This window comes from Armigeres subalbatus, chromosome 2 (assembly GCF_024139115.2).
Source record: "Armigeres subalbatus isolate Guangzhou_Male chromosome 2, GZ_Asu_2, whole genome shotgun sequence".
Classification (NCBI taxonomy): Eukaryota; Metazoa; Arthropoda; class Insecta; order Diptera; family Culicidae; genus Armigeres; species Armigeres subalbatus.
The window spans coordinates 224025838-224043569 of NC_085140.1; the positions used below are offsets into that span (position 1 = coordinate 224025838).

The following is a 17732-nucleotide window of genomic DNA, read 5'->3' on the forward strand; positions in this document are numbered from 1 at the left end:
TACAACAATTTCTGAATAACAAAAACAAGTGACAGTTCAATAATGTATCGTCTTATTCAAATCAAGAAAACTTTTGACGGACATCGAATCGGGTAATGGTACCAATAGTGGAGGTAAAGGTAAATCCACAGGAATTTTTTTTTTTTAAAGATTATTAAGCGAAATTTACAACGTAAATACCTAGGTAATAGATAAACTAATAAATTTTCTAACAAAAATGAGATTGTTGCTATTTAACATAAAAAAAACTATCAAAAAAAATCCTTGCACCACTAATAAGGACACCGATCCTTTAGTAAAGGTATAATTTAATTTTTGTTCCCCAGCCTTTGATTTTTTATGAGAAATGTCACTATTGGTACAGTTGCCCCACTATAGGTGCAAGGAAGTCAATTTTATTAAGATAAGCTATATTTAACAGCATATTTATAGCTAGACGCATCAACTGAAACCATCGTAAAGTGTTATTGGGTATTTTTCATTTTAGGAACTGTTACTCTCAATTTTATTTTGATTTTAGCGCAAAACTAATGTATGGAAGCGGTGTACATATTTTTAAACGATGAATTCAGAAAGTGTCACTCCCTCATGATGATACTTTATAGAACTACACATACTTCGAACATTTATAATAACGCTTTTTTTGTTGTTGTAAAGGATCATAAATATCTAGTAGATACTTTTTTGTTCCTCAGCAAAGTATGTCGTCATTGGCTTTGCAACCTCCTTGTGCAATCGTTTGGTTACATTCGTTTGGATGGTTTATGCTTGTAAATGCTATATTATAGTATGATGAAAAGTCAGGAAGTTTTTGTTTTCCACCTAGATTTGCAAGAACGAAATTGTCAAATTTTATTAGGAGAAAAGGGTATAAAAAACATTACACTTTGAATAACATATTGGTTTACCCAAATTTTCAGGGAATACTAACAATTCAGTTCCATATTCAGTTTGATGTTTCAGTTTGATCGTTTACTATAACATGCTCGGGAATGTAGAAAAGCGTTTGTCAAAGCGGCTGGGGTTGGATTTTATTTATTTTTCAAGGGCACTGTGCTTAGACTATTGATACTAACCGCATGAATTCAAATTACCCAAAATTTTAAATAAATTTATTTTTTTCAAATGATTTTTACACGTGTTTTTATTTCATCATTTTAATTCAATATCACCATGGCCCCTGCGAATATGTTCAATGAAAAATGAGGCAAAGTAAGTATTAGTGGGTTTTCTGGAAAACTTTCTCTTATAAATCTGGCAAAATTGGAAAGTTTTGTTCTACTAATGGTCTCGATACTATCACTTCGTTAGCTGCACATTTTTCCGGGAAATAAAATTGAGCGTAAAGTTTCCTAGTAACAATATTGCTTTCTGGTAATATTACGATAAACCCATTTACCCGTTGCCCAAATCGGTTAAGTATTACTAAATATATGAAAAATATATTTAATGATATACTTAACCGATTTTCTCGCAACTAACTGCATCAGATGACAAAATTTAGTTGGTCGCTATGATCGCGAAATGTCTGAAATAGCGTGTCTTGGGAAGATAGTTCACACGCTATCAGCCAAGCCGTTCCTGGGTGGACGTTTAGGTAAAATAACAGCGATTTCAATTTCGTGTTGTTCTTCAATGGCCCTCTGCTTACGTTTCAACTTCTATTCAATTTCATACTCGCTTACGATAACTTTCAATTCTGTGCTTCATCGTGCATGCTCCCTTCCACTTTGAGCTTAGGTAGTTCGATCTCACCGATAAAAGCCAATGAAAATCAATCAATAAGTTTCTCGCGGTGATGAAAACTCATAAATAATGACATTTTTGTAACTTCGCTCTCATTTCCCAAAACCATGGAGTGTTATTCTCACTTATTCCATCAAGCAGGGAATGCTCACGCAGATTTTCGCCGAGCAATCGTTTTGCGGAAAAGATGAAGGATAAAAAGACTCGCTTGTTTTCTCACATCTATCATCCTTTTCATGCCATCACCAATTGTAAAAAGATTAGCTTTTTTTTGGAACAAACAACCTAGCTCCTATATATGCAGTCGTTGTGGTGGTATGGCTACACCCGAGCAAAGCTTTAGAGCAAAACGATGACTCTCGTTTTGATGTTGTAAAATCGCCGAATATGATTACTTAACCCTTAAAGGCTCAAGGCGATTTTTTTAGAAATCGTCGGAAATATTTTTAACGTAAATAACCATTGAAATCATTAACATTAAACATATTTTCGGTTTGTTGTTTTAAAACAACATTGCGCATTTAAGGGTTAATTTGATATCTTTTTGGTCGTTTTAACGGTTAAATAACAAAATGTATAGCAGAAAAATCTAACTGTGACATCAAATTGAAAACTATTCCTGCTATCGATGAGTGCAAATCGAAAACTAAATTTAATATTGATTCCGATAACAAAATAAGTACACAGTTTGATGTCAGATCATACAATTTAGAAATCTACAGCAAAATGAGATCAAAATACCTATGTAATCAATCATAATGATTCATATTTGAAAACAAAGTATGATTTCAATTTGATGTCGAAATCAAAATGTTTTTCTATATGCTCTCATTATATTTTCAGACTTTGCTCGGGTAGAGTGACCGCATTTAAACCCCATTTTTGTTGATTTCCTAGGTTTGAATCCCAAGGCGGTCATGAAACTTGGCTTGCTTTCTTAATGTTGTATTGGCTTAGTTTTGTATCGGCATTTCTTAGTGTTGTATTGGCATTTCCACACTCTACAGTTATTAATTGAAAGTTTTTCGATGCCGGTTGTCCAAAAAGTTTTCCACCCGAAAACATCCTAGACCGAATCGAGAATCGAATCCATCATTTCCGGATTGGCAATTCCAAGCTTTTGCTTGCAAAGCTAACTGGAGATGCTTAGAACAATGATTTGTTAGACTAAAGTTATAAGAACCTTTCAGCATTTCAAGTTCATAAAAAAATCATTTTCTGCTATATTTTTACTTCAGCACGCTAGATATAGCTTTTGTCTTTAGATATCTGCTAAGAAATTCGAAGTAAAGTTTAATATAGTTTTGTAATAATCGAAATGGAAGGAAGCATGATGATGATGTCCGCCACATATCCCTATAAAGGTTTAAGCTGAAAGAGTTATCTTTAAGATAATTAAATAAGATCAATGCAATCGGTTTTTTGCAACAGAACGATCCGATTGTATATACAGATATAAATTTTCATTAAATTCAAAATCATTTATATCTGCAATCCGCACGCGATGCTCAAACTTTTGCAGACTACATAAACAAAGGTTCAGAACTAAACTACGTTAATAAAATAAATTCCATCATCATCATCGAGAGATTGTCTTTTGCACATACACACCAAATTTTATCTTCATCATCCAGCAATATCAATTCTCGCTTAACTTTTCAAAAGGATCTAAGTAACATTTTTTTCATGATTTAATTTGAATATTGCAATCAACAGACCAATATGGATTTATTTGATTGCAGTACTCAAATTAAATCATGAAAAAAATGTTACTTGGGTCCTTTTGAAAAGTTAAGCGAGAATTATTGAACAAGATTCAGCCATTCATTGAATTGTTGGAAAACAGCATTTCGTTTAACTGTTTACTGAAAATACATTCAAACAAAATACTGAAAATCAATCATAAATTTCATTTCCGCTGTCATTCGTTTTAATTTACGAAATCCAGCAATCAATAAGTTATGGTAAATTGAGGTGTGATTTAAAATTTATATGCAAGAAGTTTGAGTAAAAACGATACAGAGTGTTTGCCGTCTTATTTTTCTTCTATCATTGCCTCTTTCTTTTGCTAGAATTGGGCCAAAGGATAAATTTCTTGTATGTCAAAGAATGTTATGGCCATATTTGCAATTTATGATATTAAAAAAAACTTCTGACTGCACAGCGGCGCAGTCTGCCTAAATGCGAGGTAAAAAAACAATGTCGACTAAATACTATGTTCGCACTACGGCCTGAATAACATGTTATTTAAAATTCAAATTATCGACAAAAGAAAGCTTATCAAGATAGCCGAATAACATGTTACAAGGCCCTAGTGCAAACATAGTAAAAGTGTCTTCAAATGCCAGCTTCGTTTTTGTATTAGCAAGCTCTGTAATTTCTATGATGTAAAAGGGTAATAAAAAAAGTAGGAAAAAGTAGAAATAGAAGCCTTTTACAAATTACGTAACACTGTAAAGGGAGGGAGGGGGTCAGGCCGAGCGTTGCGATCCATACAAAAAGTGTTACAAGAGGAAGGGTGGGGTCCAAAATCATCAAATTTAGCGTTGGTATCCGGCGTGCTTACTGCTAAAAAAAATCATAAAAATGCGAAATAAAACTCTGGGCTCGATTCCCGGGCCGGTATAGGAAATTTTCGGGTTGGAAATTGTCTCGACTTTTCTGGGCATAACAGTATCATCGTGTTAATGATATCTTGGCTTAGAAACCTCGCAGTTAATAACTGTGGAAGTGCTTAATGAATACTAAACTGCGAGGCGGCAATGTCCCAGTGGGGGATGTAATGTCAATGAAGCAGAAGAAGATAATCAATAGAAGAAACCATAGAAAATTTGTCGGCTTGGGGTAATATGTACTGCCAATTGTGGTAGACAAGATTTTAAAGGCAATGAATAAAATCCAAATCCTAAATGCATCCCCAAGTGCTTACAAAAGAACCAGCACAATTTGGGCGGATTAGAGTGGATTTAAAACAATGGGCATAAAAATGACCATTGACCATAAAAATTGGTTTCAGTCAAATTTATGACCAGTGACCACAAAATCAACATTAAAAATGACGTTAGTAACATCATGCATAATCTCTTGAAGTGCAAGAATGTTACCTAATGTTTCATTAAGTTCAAGACATGTTTGCGAATATTTTATGGACCTTGCTCGTCTTGCCCTGAGGGGGTGGCGAATTTGCCCCACACAGTAAATAAATGCCTCGAGGAAACATTTTTTTTAGAACCAATTTATAAAATTTTTAAACTTTAATAATCAATATTTTTGCATGATAATATTATACTGCCGCTAATCGCCAGTCGAGCACATCTGTATATGGATGCCATATACAGATGTGCTCGACTTGCGGTTAGCGGCAGTATAGAAAAGACCCAAAATAGATGGCTAAGAGACAAAACTGCAGTATGCAGAGGATTGAGGACAAGATCCAGCGCTTAGGGGCGATTCAAATATGACGTCCACTACTTTTTGAGATTTCTAGACACCCACCCCCCCCTCTGTCACGCTTTTTTGTATACCTAGTACATGTACTGTCACAAAATCTTATACCCCTCCACCCCTTAAACCTGTGACATCATTTTTGAACGACCCCATATCTCAAAGATTTTATTTTGCTTAAAGAAACCAGCATCGTTTTCTGCTGGAAAAATTGCAGATTTTACATCACAAAAAAAAAATGCAAAATTTTGCTGAATTTTAGCAATAACAAATTCTCCGTACAACACTTTTTGGATGGAAGGTTTGATTTTTTCTTACGTTACGTAATTTGTAAATAGCCCCTAGAGTACTCGATGGTTCCGAACATGACTTCTACTTTAGTCTTCTTCTTCTTCTTATTGGCATTACATCCCCACACTGGGACAGAGCCGCCTCGCAGCTTAGTGTTCATTAAGCACTTCCACAGTTATTAACTGCGAGGTTTCTAAGCCAGGTTACCATTTTTGCATTCGTATATCATGAGGCTAACACGATGATACTTTTATGCCCAGGGAAGTCGAGACAATTTCCAATCCGAAAATTGCCTAGACCGACACCGGGAATCGAACCCAGCCACCCTCAGCATGGTCTTGCTTTGTAGCCGCGCGTCTTACCGCACGGCTAAGGAGGGCCTACTTTAGTCATTTTGATCAAAAATTTAACAGATAATATTAGTTTCTATTTCTTAAGTGATAAAGAAACGCAATATAATAAAGTGATAAACTGCCAATGATCGCATATTTGTAACAATCGACAAAAGTAGGCATAGGAGAAACGAAAAGATCAAGTTTGTAATATGAATAAGTAGGGGAACTGCTCCGTTTTCCATCTCACTGAACATATATTAATCTCATCGCAAAACAAAGAAATACAGCAGCAATCTTGTCGCTTCTCACGCGTGTGCTCACTGGTGAAAAAAATTACAAAAAAAAAGAAACCAACAAAATTCCTTTTCATTGCTTTGTTTTTGATGGGATGGAAATGGGAGCTATGGGATGAAGTGCCGAACCGTTCCCCTATAATAATAACATAAATACTTTTTTCAGTTAAGTTCTTCGCTAGCAACATTTACAATACTTGATACTTGAGTACAAATTAATTATGCGAATTTTTGTTCGAAACACAAGGCATACCAGCGATAACATTTTCCAGCGTTACAGTTATGCGATCTTTTTGCTCAGTGTTACAAAACATCTTGGTAGTTTTTCAGAACAAAACTAATTTTTAGGTCGGGACAAATATTATTTTCTTCTACTGTCACCGCCCCTTGATTTTTTGTGACTTTATTTTATCATTTGATGGGGGAATTCAAAACTTGATTGTAAAAATAAATAAAATATTGGGCTTTACCAGAAAATTCTTTGAGAAAACTGATGAGTTATACCTTTTTATCAATTTATTCATTTATTTTTTATTTACCCACAACCTTCGTTCTCCAAAGACCAACATGACAAAAGAAGGAATTCATATTTGTTCCGTCCTTAAAAGAATCAATAATTTATAGACGATTCATAGACTTATCTCAAAATCGAAAAAATGCGAATGTTACAAATATGCGATCATGGGCGCAGTAAAGTGAGTGTTTGTTTTCATGACACATTCAGGGTGATGACCAATTGGGGAAACGCAAATTCGGGGTAGTGACTATTCGGAGTAAAGAGCTGAGCAAAATGGATACGTTTGCGTACTGATTCAGAATGCTTATAACCAACATTCTCGTTTACGTTAGAATGCTCATTCGAAAGTTGATGCGCATTCTTGTTTACGCCAGCAAAATCAAATGAAGAAATAATTCGAACGAATCGCATTCGTGCGGAATTGTCGTTCGTCCGTGAACAAGAATACAGATGTATATTGAATGTATTTGAGAGTAAGAAAAAACTAAATTATAAGAAACATTTTTAAAGGTTTTTGCTTTCCGACTTCCAGACTGTCGGTGAGCACGATTACCCATTCTCACGCCAGGAGCAGAGATTTGCGTTACGTTAAGAACACAAATTAAAAAAGAGATTCGCTTTACGTTAAGAACACTGAAATTAAAAAATCGGTGAAATTAGCAAATAACATATTAGTAAGAATAACGAAAATAAATATCGTAAATCTTCATTCTATAGCTGACTAGCGTTATTTACGATAATTGCAATGAAACCTACCCAGTTTCTACTAAATTCAATACAAATTAGAGTACAATTGATAGCAGCGACCCTTAGGACTAATTTCTCCGCCTCCGCTCATCTCTTAAGCTTTGCTTACCCATACGCTTAAACATGGTTTAGTGACTAAGCGGGGGTGAAGAATTTGGCATTTGTAGCGATGAGGGTCGATTTCTTCACCTTCGATTAGGCCTTAAACCACGTTTAAGCGTATGGGCGAGCACCGCTTAAGAGTTAGTGAAGCGGAAGAAATTGTCCTTTAGGCCCGATTTCTTCACCTCCGCTAGCGGTGCTTAGGGGCGATTCAAATATGACGTCCACTACTATTTCTAGACCCCCTCCCTCCTCTGTCACGCTTTTTTGTATACGTAGTACATGTACTGTCACAAAATCTTAGACCCCCCCCCTAAAAGCTGTGACATCATTTTTGAATGACCCCTTACCCATACGCTTGAACATGGTTTAAGGTCTAGTCGGAGGTGAAGAAATTGACCCTTACTTTATTGTGTGTTTTTAGCTTTTGATGGAAGAAAGAGGGCAAGTGGAATTGATTAGGGTTTTCTTTTCGCAAATTACGTAACGCAAAATTTGATGATTTTGGGGTTTGGTTAAACTTTGTTCGCGAGAAATTTGCGCCAAATCCATTTCGCTCCCAATAATCATCAATCTGTCAAAACTCAAATGGGTCGGCTTTGGAGTAAAATTCTAACCATGATGGGAAAATAACCATCCAACTGTCAAATTTTAACTAAAAGTTAAACGAATCGGTGGAATGGTTCACAGCCTAAATATTTACCCATATTTATGTTTATTGTGGAATGCTCTTTCATATGATGCGCATTAGGGTGGTTCAAAAAATCTATTTTGCTTTACAGCGCTCATCTGATTCTTTATCATGTTCTGAGTGTCCTCTGATTTGAGCTCATGTGGATTAAAACTGATTTAGCACAAGCCGTTTCAAGTTTGCATGAACACCTCTTCTTCTTCTTCTTCTTGGCATTACATCCCCACACTGGGACAGAGCCGCCTCGCCGCTTAGTGTTCATTAAGCACTTCCACAGTTATTAACTGCGAGGTTTCTAAGCCAGGTTACCAATTTTGCATTCGTATATAATGAGGCTAGCACGATGATACTTTAATGCCCAGGGAAGTCGAGACAATTTCCAATCCGAAAATTGCCTAGACCGGCACCGGGAATCGAACCCAGCCACCCTCAGCATGGTCTTGCTTTATAGCCGCGCGTCTTACCGCATGAACACTATTATGGGGAATTTTATTTTTTCATTATACTGTTAATGACGCTTCCCCATTAGGCGCAGGTTAAAAGAAAACCTACATAGCTTGAAGGTATACTCAACAGATTTCACCCACGAAAACCGCATGTTGACATCCAACTGTCCAATTTCAACTAAAAGTTAAACGAATCGATGGAATGGTTCACAGCCTAAATATTTACCCATATTTATGTTTATTGTGGAATGCTCTTTCATATGATGCGCATTAGGGTGGTTCAAAAAATCGATTTTGCTTTACAGCGCTCATCTGATTCTTTATCATATTCTGAGTGTCCTCTGATTTGAGCTCATTTGGATTAAAACTGATTTAGCATAAGCCATTTCAAGTTTTTAGCATTAGCATTAGCATTGTTACGGTGTAATTCGTAGATTGGACACTAGTGATACTCATGTTTTACTTTTGAGATCCTTATCTAGAATGCTATCAGAAATCAAGAAGGGGAGTGGTCCTTGATTCCAGTCTTAACAAAAGCATGAGGATTACTACTCCTGGCCACGCCCATTTTCACCGTAACTAGGGAGAGGAAGGAAGTGTTGATGTGGTACTTACTTAACGAGAGGCCACCGACTTAGCGACACTCTCATAAATACCACGGAGTTGGATAATGAGGAAGGTATTCGTTGGGTCAGGATTTGCCTGTAGCTGGCAATGCAACCGTGGTAGATCTTACCCCGTAACACACCCCGTAAAGGTGTCTACCCAGCGTTACGGGTTTTAGCACAAGCCGTTTCAAGTTTCATGAATTGGGGAATTTTATTTTTTCATTATACTGTTAATGACGCTTCCCCAATAGGCGCAGGTTAAAAGAAAACCCACATAGCTAGAAGGTATACTCAACAGTTTTCACCCAACGAAAACCGCATGTTGATTAATCGCCCCAATAATTAGTAATCGATTTTAAGACAGATTGGAAATCTTTAGTCATGATCGTTAAACTTCTTTGAGGGCATCACTGAAATGTGCAGTGCAACATAGTAGCCTGAATTTGTGTGTGCTATCTTTCGCGGCGCGAGCAGCAATGTTGCCTGTTGAGGAGTTACGCAATTATCTCCAGAAAACCACGGTAGAGATTAAATTCGATTACTAATTATTGAAACTATTTTCTTTAAATCTGTGCTTAGTGAGAAAGCGTCATTATCAGTATAATTAAAAAACAAATTTCCCTATACTAATTTGCATGCAAAATTGAAATGGCTTGTGCTAAATCGGCTTTAATCCAAATAAGCTCAAATTTTCAGAGGACACTCAGAACATAATAAAGAATTAGATGAGCGCTGTGGAGCAAAATCGATATTTTGAAACACTCTAATGCGCATTACATATTACAAAAATTGGGGAATAGATTCGACGAATTGCATTCGTTCGTCCGTAAACAAAAATTAGGTGTATGTCTGCAAAATGAAATTTAATTCGAACGAAAAGGATTCACTTCAAAGTATCCGTCGTTCGTTAATAAGAAAAGGGGTGATATTTTTTTAGCGGTTAATTGCTGTTACGAGTAGACAACCAATCAATTAATATGATTAAAAAATCCAATTAGTTTATTTTTACAGTGGAACTTATTGAGTTGCTAGGTGGAAATTTGTGTATGACTGCGAAAATGTAATATTTAATCGCCGCTTTGTCCGATTTCTCAAAATCCTGATGATATTATTGAATAAAAGTGGTTAGGCTGAAGTTGGAAATATATTCCGCATAACCTTATTAAGCACAATCATGATAGCTTTTGATGTGCTTAGTAATTCATTAACATCTGAAGTATAAGCAAAGCTAGTTAAAGACAAAACTTGCCTATTACAATAATCTGGGATTATACGAATTAAATATTTGGTTACTTTATTATGGCCACTGTGATATTTTGGATTCACTAAATGGAAATTATAAATATAGTCGCTTCAAGCATTCCATCATTAAATACATCTGCGTTTCATCTGCATTTTAGTATTAGAGGTAATTATAATATGTAACAGTTTGCTTTTGTGTTAGTGTCATGCTAATTATCGGATCAAAGCAATCATTTGCTATGAAAGATATTACCTGGTATCTTTGAGTCTATAGCTCGCTTTAACAATTACCCCTTCATCGTTTTATTTGCAGCGGCATGTATGTTGTCGCCGGCCTGCGGATTCCGTAGAATATGTCCAAGAAGTACTCATCAGCTGATAACCACCACTATGCAGACTGCAGCAGTCGTGATGGCGGCAGCTACGGCTAAAGACCAGCCGTCAATTTGTTCTAATCCGTCTTCCGTTTCAGCGCCGCCGGCATTCAAATGCCCTCGGTGTCCTCGTGCGTATTCATTATCCTATACACTAGATAGACACATGAAATACGAATGTGGCGTTGCAAAACAGTTTGGTTGCTTAAAATGTGGTAAAAGATTCTCTAGAAAAGACATTCTAAAAGCTCACATTTCGAATACAAAATTACATTGCACTAGCATATAAACGTGAAAAAGTAAATTTAAATGTAAATTACAATGTAAAATTACTTATGTTTAGTAATAGAATATTGATAAGGCAATTAATTATACATTTACGTATTGATCGTTATAAGAAATATAAGGAAATCCAAATTATATTATTAGTTTTATTCAATGGAAAATCTGCACTCCAATGATAGATGTAACAATGACTTTGTTTTTTAATTTTAGTTGGAAAATGTTCTTTTTTCGTATGTGAATCCCATTATGTACTTACGGATCATGTACAAATGATATCACTTTGTTGGTGTTGAATCATCAAGAAATTAATTGAAGGCATAGACACACTCCTATATATAAATATATGTAATATTAAAATCGTGTGCATTAACCGTGTATAAAATGGTACGCCTGCATTACGCACACAAAGTGAAATTGTAGACCAACATTTGAGAAGGACGTAACAGCCAAAATTTATTCCTTATGAATCTTCGTCTACATATATAGCTTTATATGTGGACAAAAAATCAGAAGAAATAAATTTTGGCTGTTTTCAAATGTTGGTCTAGAATTATAAACATTGAAACAAATTTCAAGGACATTAAATCGACACTGTTGTTTCATAAGGGCGAATGTCGCAAACGTAAACAATGCCTTTTCCTGCAAATTCCTCAACAACTAGAATCGCTCCCAGGTTTCAACCACTTGGAACTGGTGGCGCTCCGCGCCTTCTTTCGAACGGAAGTGGAAAATACCGCCAGAAGTCTCTAATCTTCCTGAAATCAGCAAAAGAAGTCAATGTTTACGTTTGCGACTTTCGCCCTTATGAAACAACAATGTCGAAATTTGGTCAATATTTTTTCGGTAATTGGTAGTACAGAATAGCGCCACATCAGTTTGTTATAAATAGCACGTGTTCACTTGAACAGCCATGCCATGTCAGAAACAAAACAGCTGTCAAGTGCTCGAATGTGCTTTTTAAAGAATAGAAGAAGAATTTATTTACCTACACGACCTGATTGTTTCAAATAGAAGGATGAAGTGGACATGAATGAAATAAAAGGCAGGCTAAGGAGCCGTACACATATTACGTAAGCATTTATGGGGGGAGGGGGGTCGGTCAATATCTTACGCTCCATATAAAAAAAATCATTTGTATGAAAAAAATCTTACATGGGGGGGGGGGCTTCGAAAAACCCAGAAAAATTGCTTACGTAATAAGTGTACGACCCCTAATTCCTTGATATGATTGTACCTTCTACCCATTATGCTGTTTTGATCTACAAAAAAAATCACATTGTTAACAGCCTATTCAGATTACAAGCATTTACGAGGTTTTCGACGAGAAATCACATGAAATAAGAAAAAACTTACATCAAGATACTCTTTATCATATCCTTAAGCTCGTCTCGTAATTTGAATAGACTAAAACGAAAAATCGGTATCGGTAATTGAGTCAGCCCATGTAGGGTTGGGAAACTAACTTAAAAATTTTATTTGTTCTGACCTGAAGTTATTATTATTACTTACATAGGGGAGATAACGGGTTTGGCAGGTTTTGCTCAATTATTGGTAAGAAGGTTTTGTTGATCAAACTTTCTGATATTTGCGACCAAGCCATTTATTGTAGGGTAGGATAATGCAAGATGTAGGGCAAGATGGGTCACCTTTGAATTCTGTAATTAATATTATTTATATTCACAATATCAAATTACAATCACAATATCAAATTTTGATGATAAAATGACTATACATTTTAAAAATTTCTTTTATAAACGAGTCGTCCGTGTATTGCCTTTTTTAAAGACACAAATTATACATTTGTAATAAACAAGTTATCATCATTATGCTTAAAGATACCAGCAAAATGATTAAATCAGCACTGAACTTTTTTTTACGCTAAGTAATGTGCTGATCCATCTTGCCCCATTTGCAAGTTCATGTTAGAATGTCTAACTTTCCATCAAGGCAAGTTACTACAACATCACCTACACTGCCGCTAACCGCAAGTCGAGCACATCTGTATATGGGCCTCCATATACAGATGTGATCGACTTGCGGTTAGCGGCAGTACATTACATATAATACTTTTACTCTATTATTAAAAATATTTAAATTTCACATTGCTCGACGAGATAAGGGAAAATTGTTTCGCATAAGAAACATAGCTGAAAAATATTTTACCTTGCCATACTCTACCAAATTATACTTTTTGCAGCGGCTTTGCAAAATCTTTGCGTTAATATGTATACGCTGCTCGAAAACGGCACTGACCCATCTTGCCCCGCATTACCCTACAAAAGATGCTCGTGTCATTTCTTAGTATAGTATGTCATAGAACCATTAATACCAATAATGAAGAGTTCCGCCTATGCGATATACTGTGGAATTCAGTTGGAATGTAAACAATGAACATTGCTCCTAGAGAAATGTGTAAAAAACAAATTATAGTGCAATATATTTAAATGATAGAGCTTTCAAGTTGAAAACGGTTGCGTATTTTGATGATAGAAGTTCAGTCAGTGCACGTTAAATAGTATTTTAGAACAGTATTTAGTGTAGTTGTCAAGTATGTAATTATATTCATCTGTATCCTTTGTTATATCTACAGTAATGTTGCGTTGTTAATTTTTAATGCCACTTTCTTCTGTTCATTTATAATTTCCCTCATCATTTTGTTTCTTCACCTCCGATTGTTTCCAGACCGCAAGCCAACGAGTTTCTTTTACGCAAACTCCGGTCAACGTTTCCAGTGCACCGTCTGTGACAAAAGTTACCTAAGAAAGCGTCACCTTCAACGACACATGCGTGATGAATGCATTGGAATACCACCTCGCTTTAACTGCGATCACTGTGATTCAAAATTTCGCCGAAAATACCATTTAGTGAGGCACATGGCCTCAAAACACGGGATTCAAATGGATAAAATTATCGGCAGCGGTTTACATTCGATCAAAAACGAGAACGAGTATTGCAAGCCAAATGGAAACGAAGGCGATAACAAATTTTCTGTAGAAGCACTAATGATGAAGCAAGAAATGATAGATCAAGTTACGTCACAATCTTCGTTGTTGCAAAACTTCAAGACTCTATTTTTTGATTATGCATTGAAAAATGTGCCAACTCAACTTCAGTAAAACTAACCGCATTGTTTTCATTGCGTCATTTTTATATCTTCTTTTATTCTTGTGACTTGATAGCAAAGTTTTTTACGAACTTTTTTTTCTTAACAATTGTGACTGATATTTCTTTTCTGATTTCTCATTTATTTCGTAAGCTCTTTTGTCTTCAGCATCTCATTTTAAGATAATAATTAAACATAAGATAAATTTGAAACCAAATGAACATGCCATTTTTAATTATTAGTACCGGTTTTTACAAAAATCACAACGTGTGATTTAAAGACTGTATTTTAGTAAGATGTAGTGTAGGAAACACAATAAATTTTTTTGATTGCAACATAAATTGTACGGCCTTATAATTTTAGCACAAGCTACATGGAGAAACCGTCATATACATTGCTGAACAATAACAGCTTTTGTTTGAACGTTCATTTTGCACTCATTATCCCTTTTAAATGTCTTATCATGTTTATACCCTAAAAGCTGTTTTGGTCCATTTGTTTTGTTTGTTTTATACCAACCTCATCCTATCTACTTTCTTTGAAATACTAGAAGAATGGAGCAATTTATAGTTCAAATACTATACTAAAATTTTTCCAGATCTAACAAATGCAAACGCCCGCTGCCGGGATGGAAGGCGTCTGCTACAGTTTAACGATCTGTTATATAACATAAAATTTTCCGATTTGTCCAAATTTCTTAATCCCGATGGTCGCTATCAGTGTCCGAGGCGGAACTGCAATAAAAACTATAAGGATGCGAGTTCTCTACAGCGTCATATAAGGTAAATATTATTATACTGCTTGTTCGATTGTTTTGTCTTGAATTATGATTAATTAAAAGGTTCACGTACATCCTCATATTTTCAGATACGAATGTGGTGGCATGAAGAAGTTTCGATGTGTTATGTGCGGGAAAGCGTTTTCACAAGGATCTCATCTAAAAAGGCACCTTGAGTCCGGTGTTTGTATTAAATATTACTTTTAACGAAATTCGAAGTGAGGCAATAACGTACTCGTTTTTTTTGTTATCGAGAGGATTACATATCAATGAGTTTATCATGTCAAAACTGGAAATAACATCCAAATAAGAACCAAATTTTATGGAGAATCGTTTCAAAAACTAGAACGTATCAAATATCAACTCTTCATATACTGTAGATAAATTGTAAATATTCGTTTTGTAACAATCAAAAATATTGTTATAGTTTGTTGTTTTTGTTTGGCATATTTTGATAGGTATTTATATATATATATATATATGTGAATTAAGGCAACAAGTTTTGGCGGTATCTTATTGCGTAATCATCATATCATTACAACGATTGTTGTATGTGAGATTGTTTTCATCTACCTTATCGCTTCGATAAACTTCCTAACACTACAAAATCTATGTACAGCGTTTTTGTTATGTAAAACCCCGAAAAATTAAAACAAAATATTATGTAACAGAGTAAACATATTTTTTTCTATTCTATAGGCAGTACTACAGTACTAAAAAACACCTTTTTCAACAACTTTTGAAGATTTACAAAATACAAATAATTGGTTTCATTAGTTTATATTTCTATTAAAAATTCAATTAAGAGTTCTGCAGCCTTTTCAGACTACAAGGTTGATAAAAAAGAGTATCTTGAGGTCAAAGTTCGCACATCAGCTCGTAATTTGAATTGGCTGTAAACCTGTTTTTTGCTAAAGTCATTAGACATTAAATGAATAATATAGAATTTTTGTGGAGTTTATAGACATTTGAATTGCAAAACTCATTGATTATGGACAATGCATCTGCCAATGTTGCCTATACATTGTGTATCGTGTATCTGCATAGATAAAATCAACCAGATAGAAAAATAAACAGAATGCTTCAAAAGTATCAATGCTACTACAGTAATAGGGCCATGTTCCTAATTTGGTCAGTTAAAAATAAAGCAATTTTTGAGGGTTTTATTAGCTGTAACAGGAGAAATATCGCTTATGCTTCTTCCTTGTGGAAACGGATGGATAGTTTTTGGAAAATATGCATTTTCAGTGTTGGCATAATTAGGCACTAAGGTGGCCAACACAGGCACACTTTCCCTATTTTCTTTTTATCACCACCCGATGAATTTTGAAGTGATAAAATAGGAAGAATGGCAAAATCTGAAACCCAATATCATAAATATGAAACTGTTTATAGCTTCGTACTGTAACATATATCTGGTGCATGTTTTTTCTTGTCAGTAAGAGTTACAGAATCTTAGATCAGCCACTCAGAAAAATATTTTTTAACAACCACGAAAAGGTGAAAGTCATTTAAAAAATAATCATTGCTTGAGATATTATTTATGTAGGAAGAATTAGTAAAAAAATTAAAATTCTACAGGGTGGCAACATCGGTTGTTGTTGTTGTTTGAATTGAATTTTTGAATTGAAAATATTTTCCTTTAGAACAGAGCAACATATTTTGGACCCCCAAATGTACATATTTTAGATACCCCCAATTTGGTCCGTTCAGAACCGAATTTTTCATTTACAATGATCAATTGAACGGCTAGCCAAATATCGACTTGCGGCCCGAAGCCCACGAAGTGGTTTTTAATACATGATGTTTCGCCATAGCAAATAAGCATAACTGGGAGAATATTAACATTCTTCTTACCAAATGGAATCTTGTACACGTACTTGCGTACCTAAAAAAATCAATTGATATTCGTATTAGTAATTACAAATATATACTGCTCCAAAAATTATAAGCAGAAAATATCATATAAGCGAAAAGGGATTGAGGGCTTGACATTTAGGGTATGGGCAGGCTGTTGCGCTGCAGCACACAATTGTATCTCACCTAACTGAATTTCAAATTTCTCTAATATATGAACCGGTGCCAGCGAAAGTGATACATGTTATATCGAGTAAATTTTACAAGCGACGCATTTTTCCAAAAACTTCGAAAATAAAATTCAAATTGGCATTTTTATGCAACTTAACTGTACCAACATGTTATGACTGATGTGCTTAAGGGAAGTCATGGAAAATATGCGAAGTTTCTTGACAAATTTCAAGTTTGTTGTACAAGTACCACTATTAAGGGAACTAAATGCAACAGAAACCGAACATCGTTGCCATTAAAAAAGGTACATGTATTTCACTAAACTAATTTTAGTGGGTAGAACTGTACATGTTCCACTTTTCCTGGCAACGAAATTGCCGTTGTGATATATACCAGAAATTAAAAAGTGTATACCTCCAGATTTAGTTGGCGAAAATCACTTTTTCGTTATTCCCTGACTAGATCTTTTCAAACAGAAGCCGTGGGTGTAAAACACGAAAAATCGACAATAATGGTTTATGTACCACTTTTGTTGGTACCGGTTCATATAATGGATTTAATGAGGATATTGATGACAAATTGAAAAAAAACCTACTTGAAAATGTGCTGTGAAAACACCTCATAACAATGTAAAGGCAACAAATCAAGAACAAGACTTATATTCCATAAAATCTATGGAACAGTTTATATTAAAACAGTTTA

The 17732-nt window shown here is 35.0% G+C and overlaps 1 protein-coding gene across 18 annotated transcripts in view; it reads left to right on the forward strand.

Moving 5' to 3' along the window:
• LOC134211757 (longitudinals lacking protein, isoforms A/B/D/L) overlaps positions 1 to 17732 on the forward strand; it is a 217595-nt gene that overhangs the window by 35907 nt on the left and 163956 nt on the right. Inside the window, exons 7-8 of one of the 18 annotated variants that reach the window (XM_062688965.1) lie at positions 14823 to 15006; positions 15092 to 15332. The exons of 15 other annotated variants lie outside the window; for them this stretch is intronic. In XM_062688965.1, the coding sequence (XP_062544949.1) occupies positions 14823 to 15006; positions 15092 to 15209 (302 nt within the window). In that variant the 3' untranslated portion in view covers positions 15210 to 15332. Of the gene's footprint in view, positions 1 to 10775; positions 11257 to 13803; positions 14566 to 14822; positions 15007 to 15091; positions 15333 to 17732 lie in introns of those variants that run through there. 2 more of the 18 variants (XM_062688958.1, XM_062688963.1) reach the window with 2 other exon arrangements.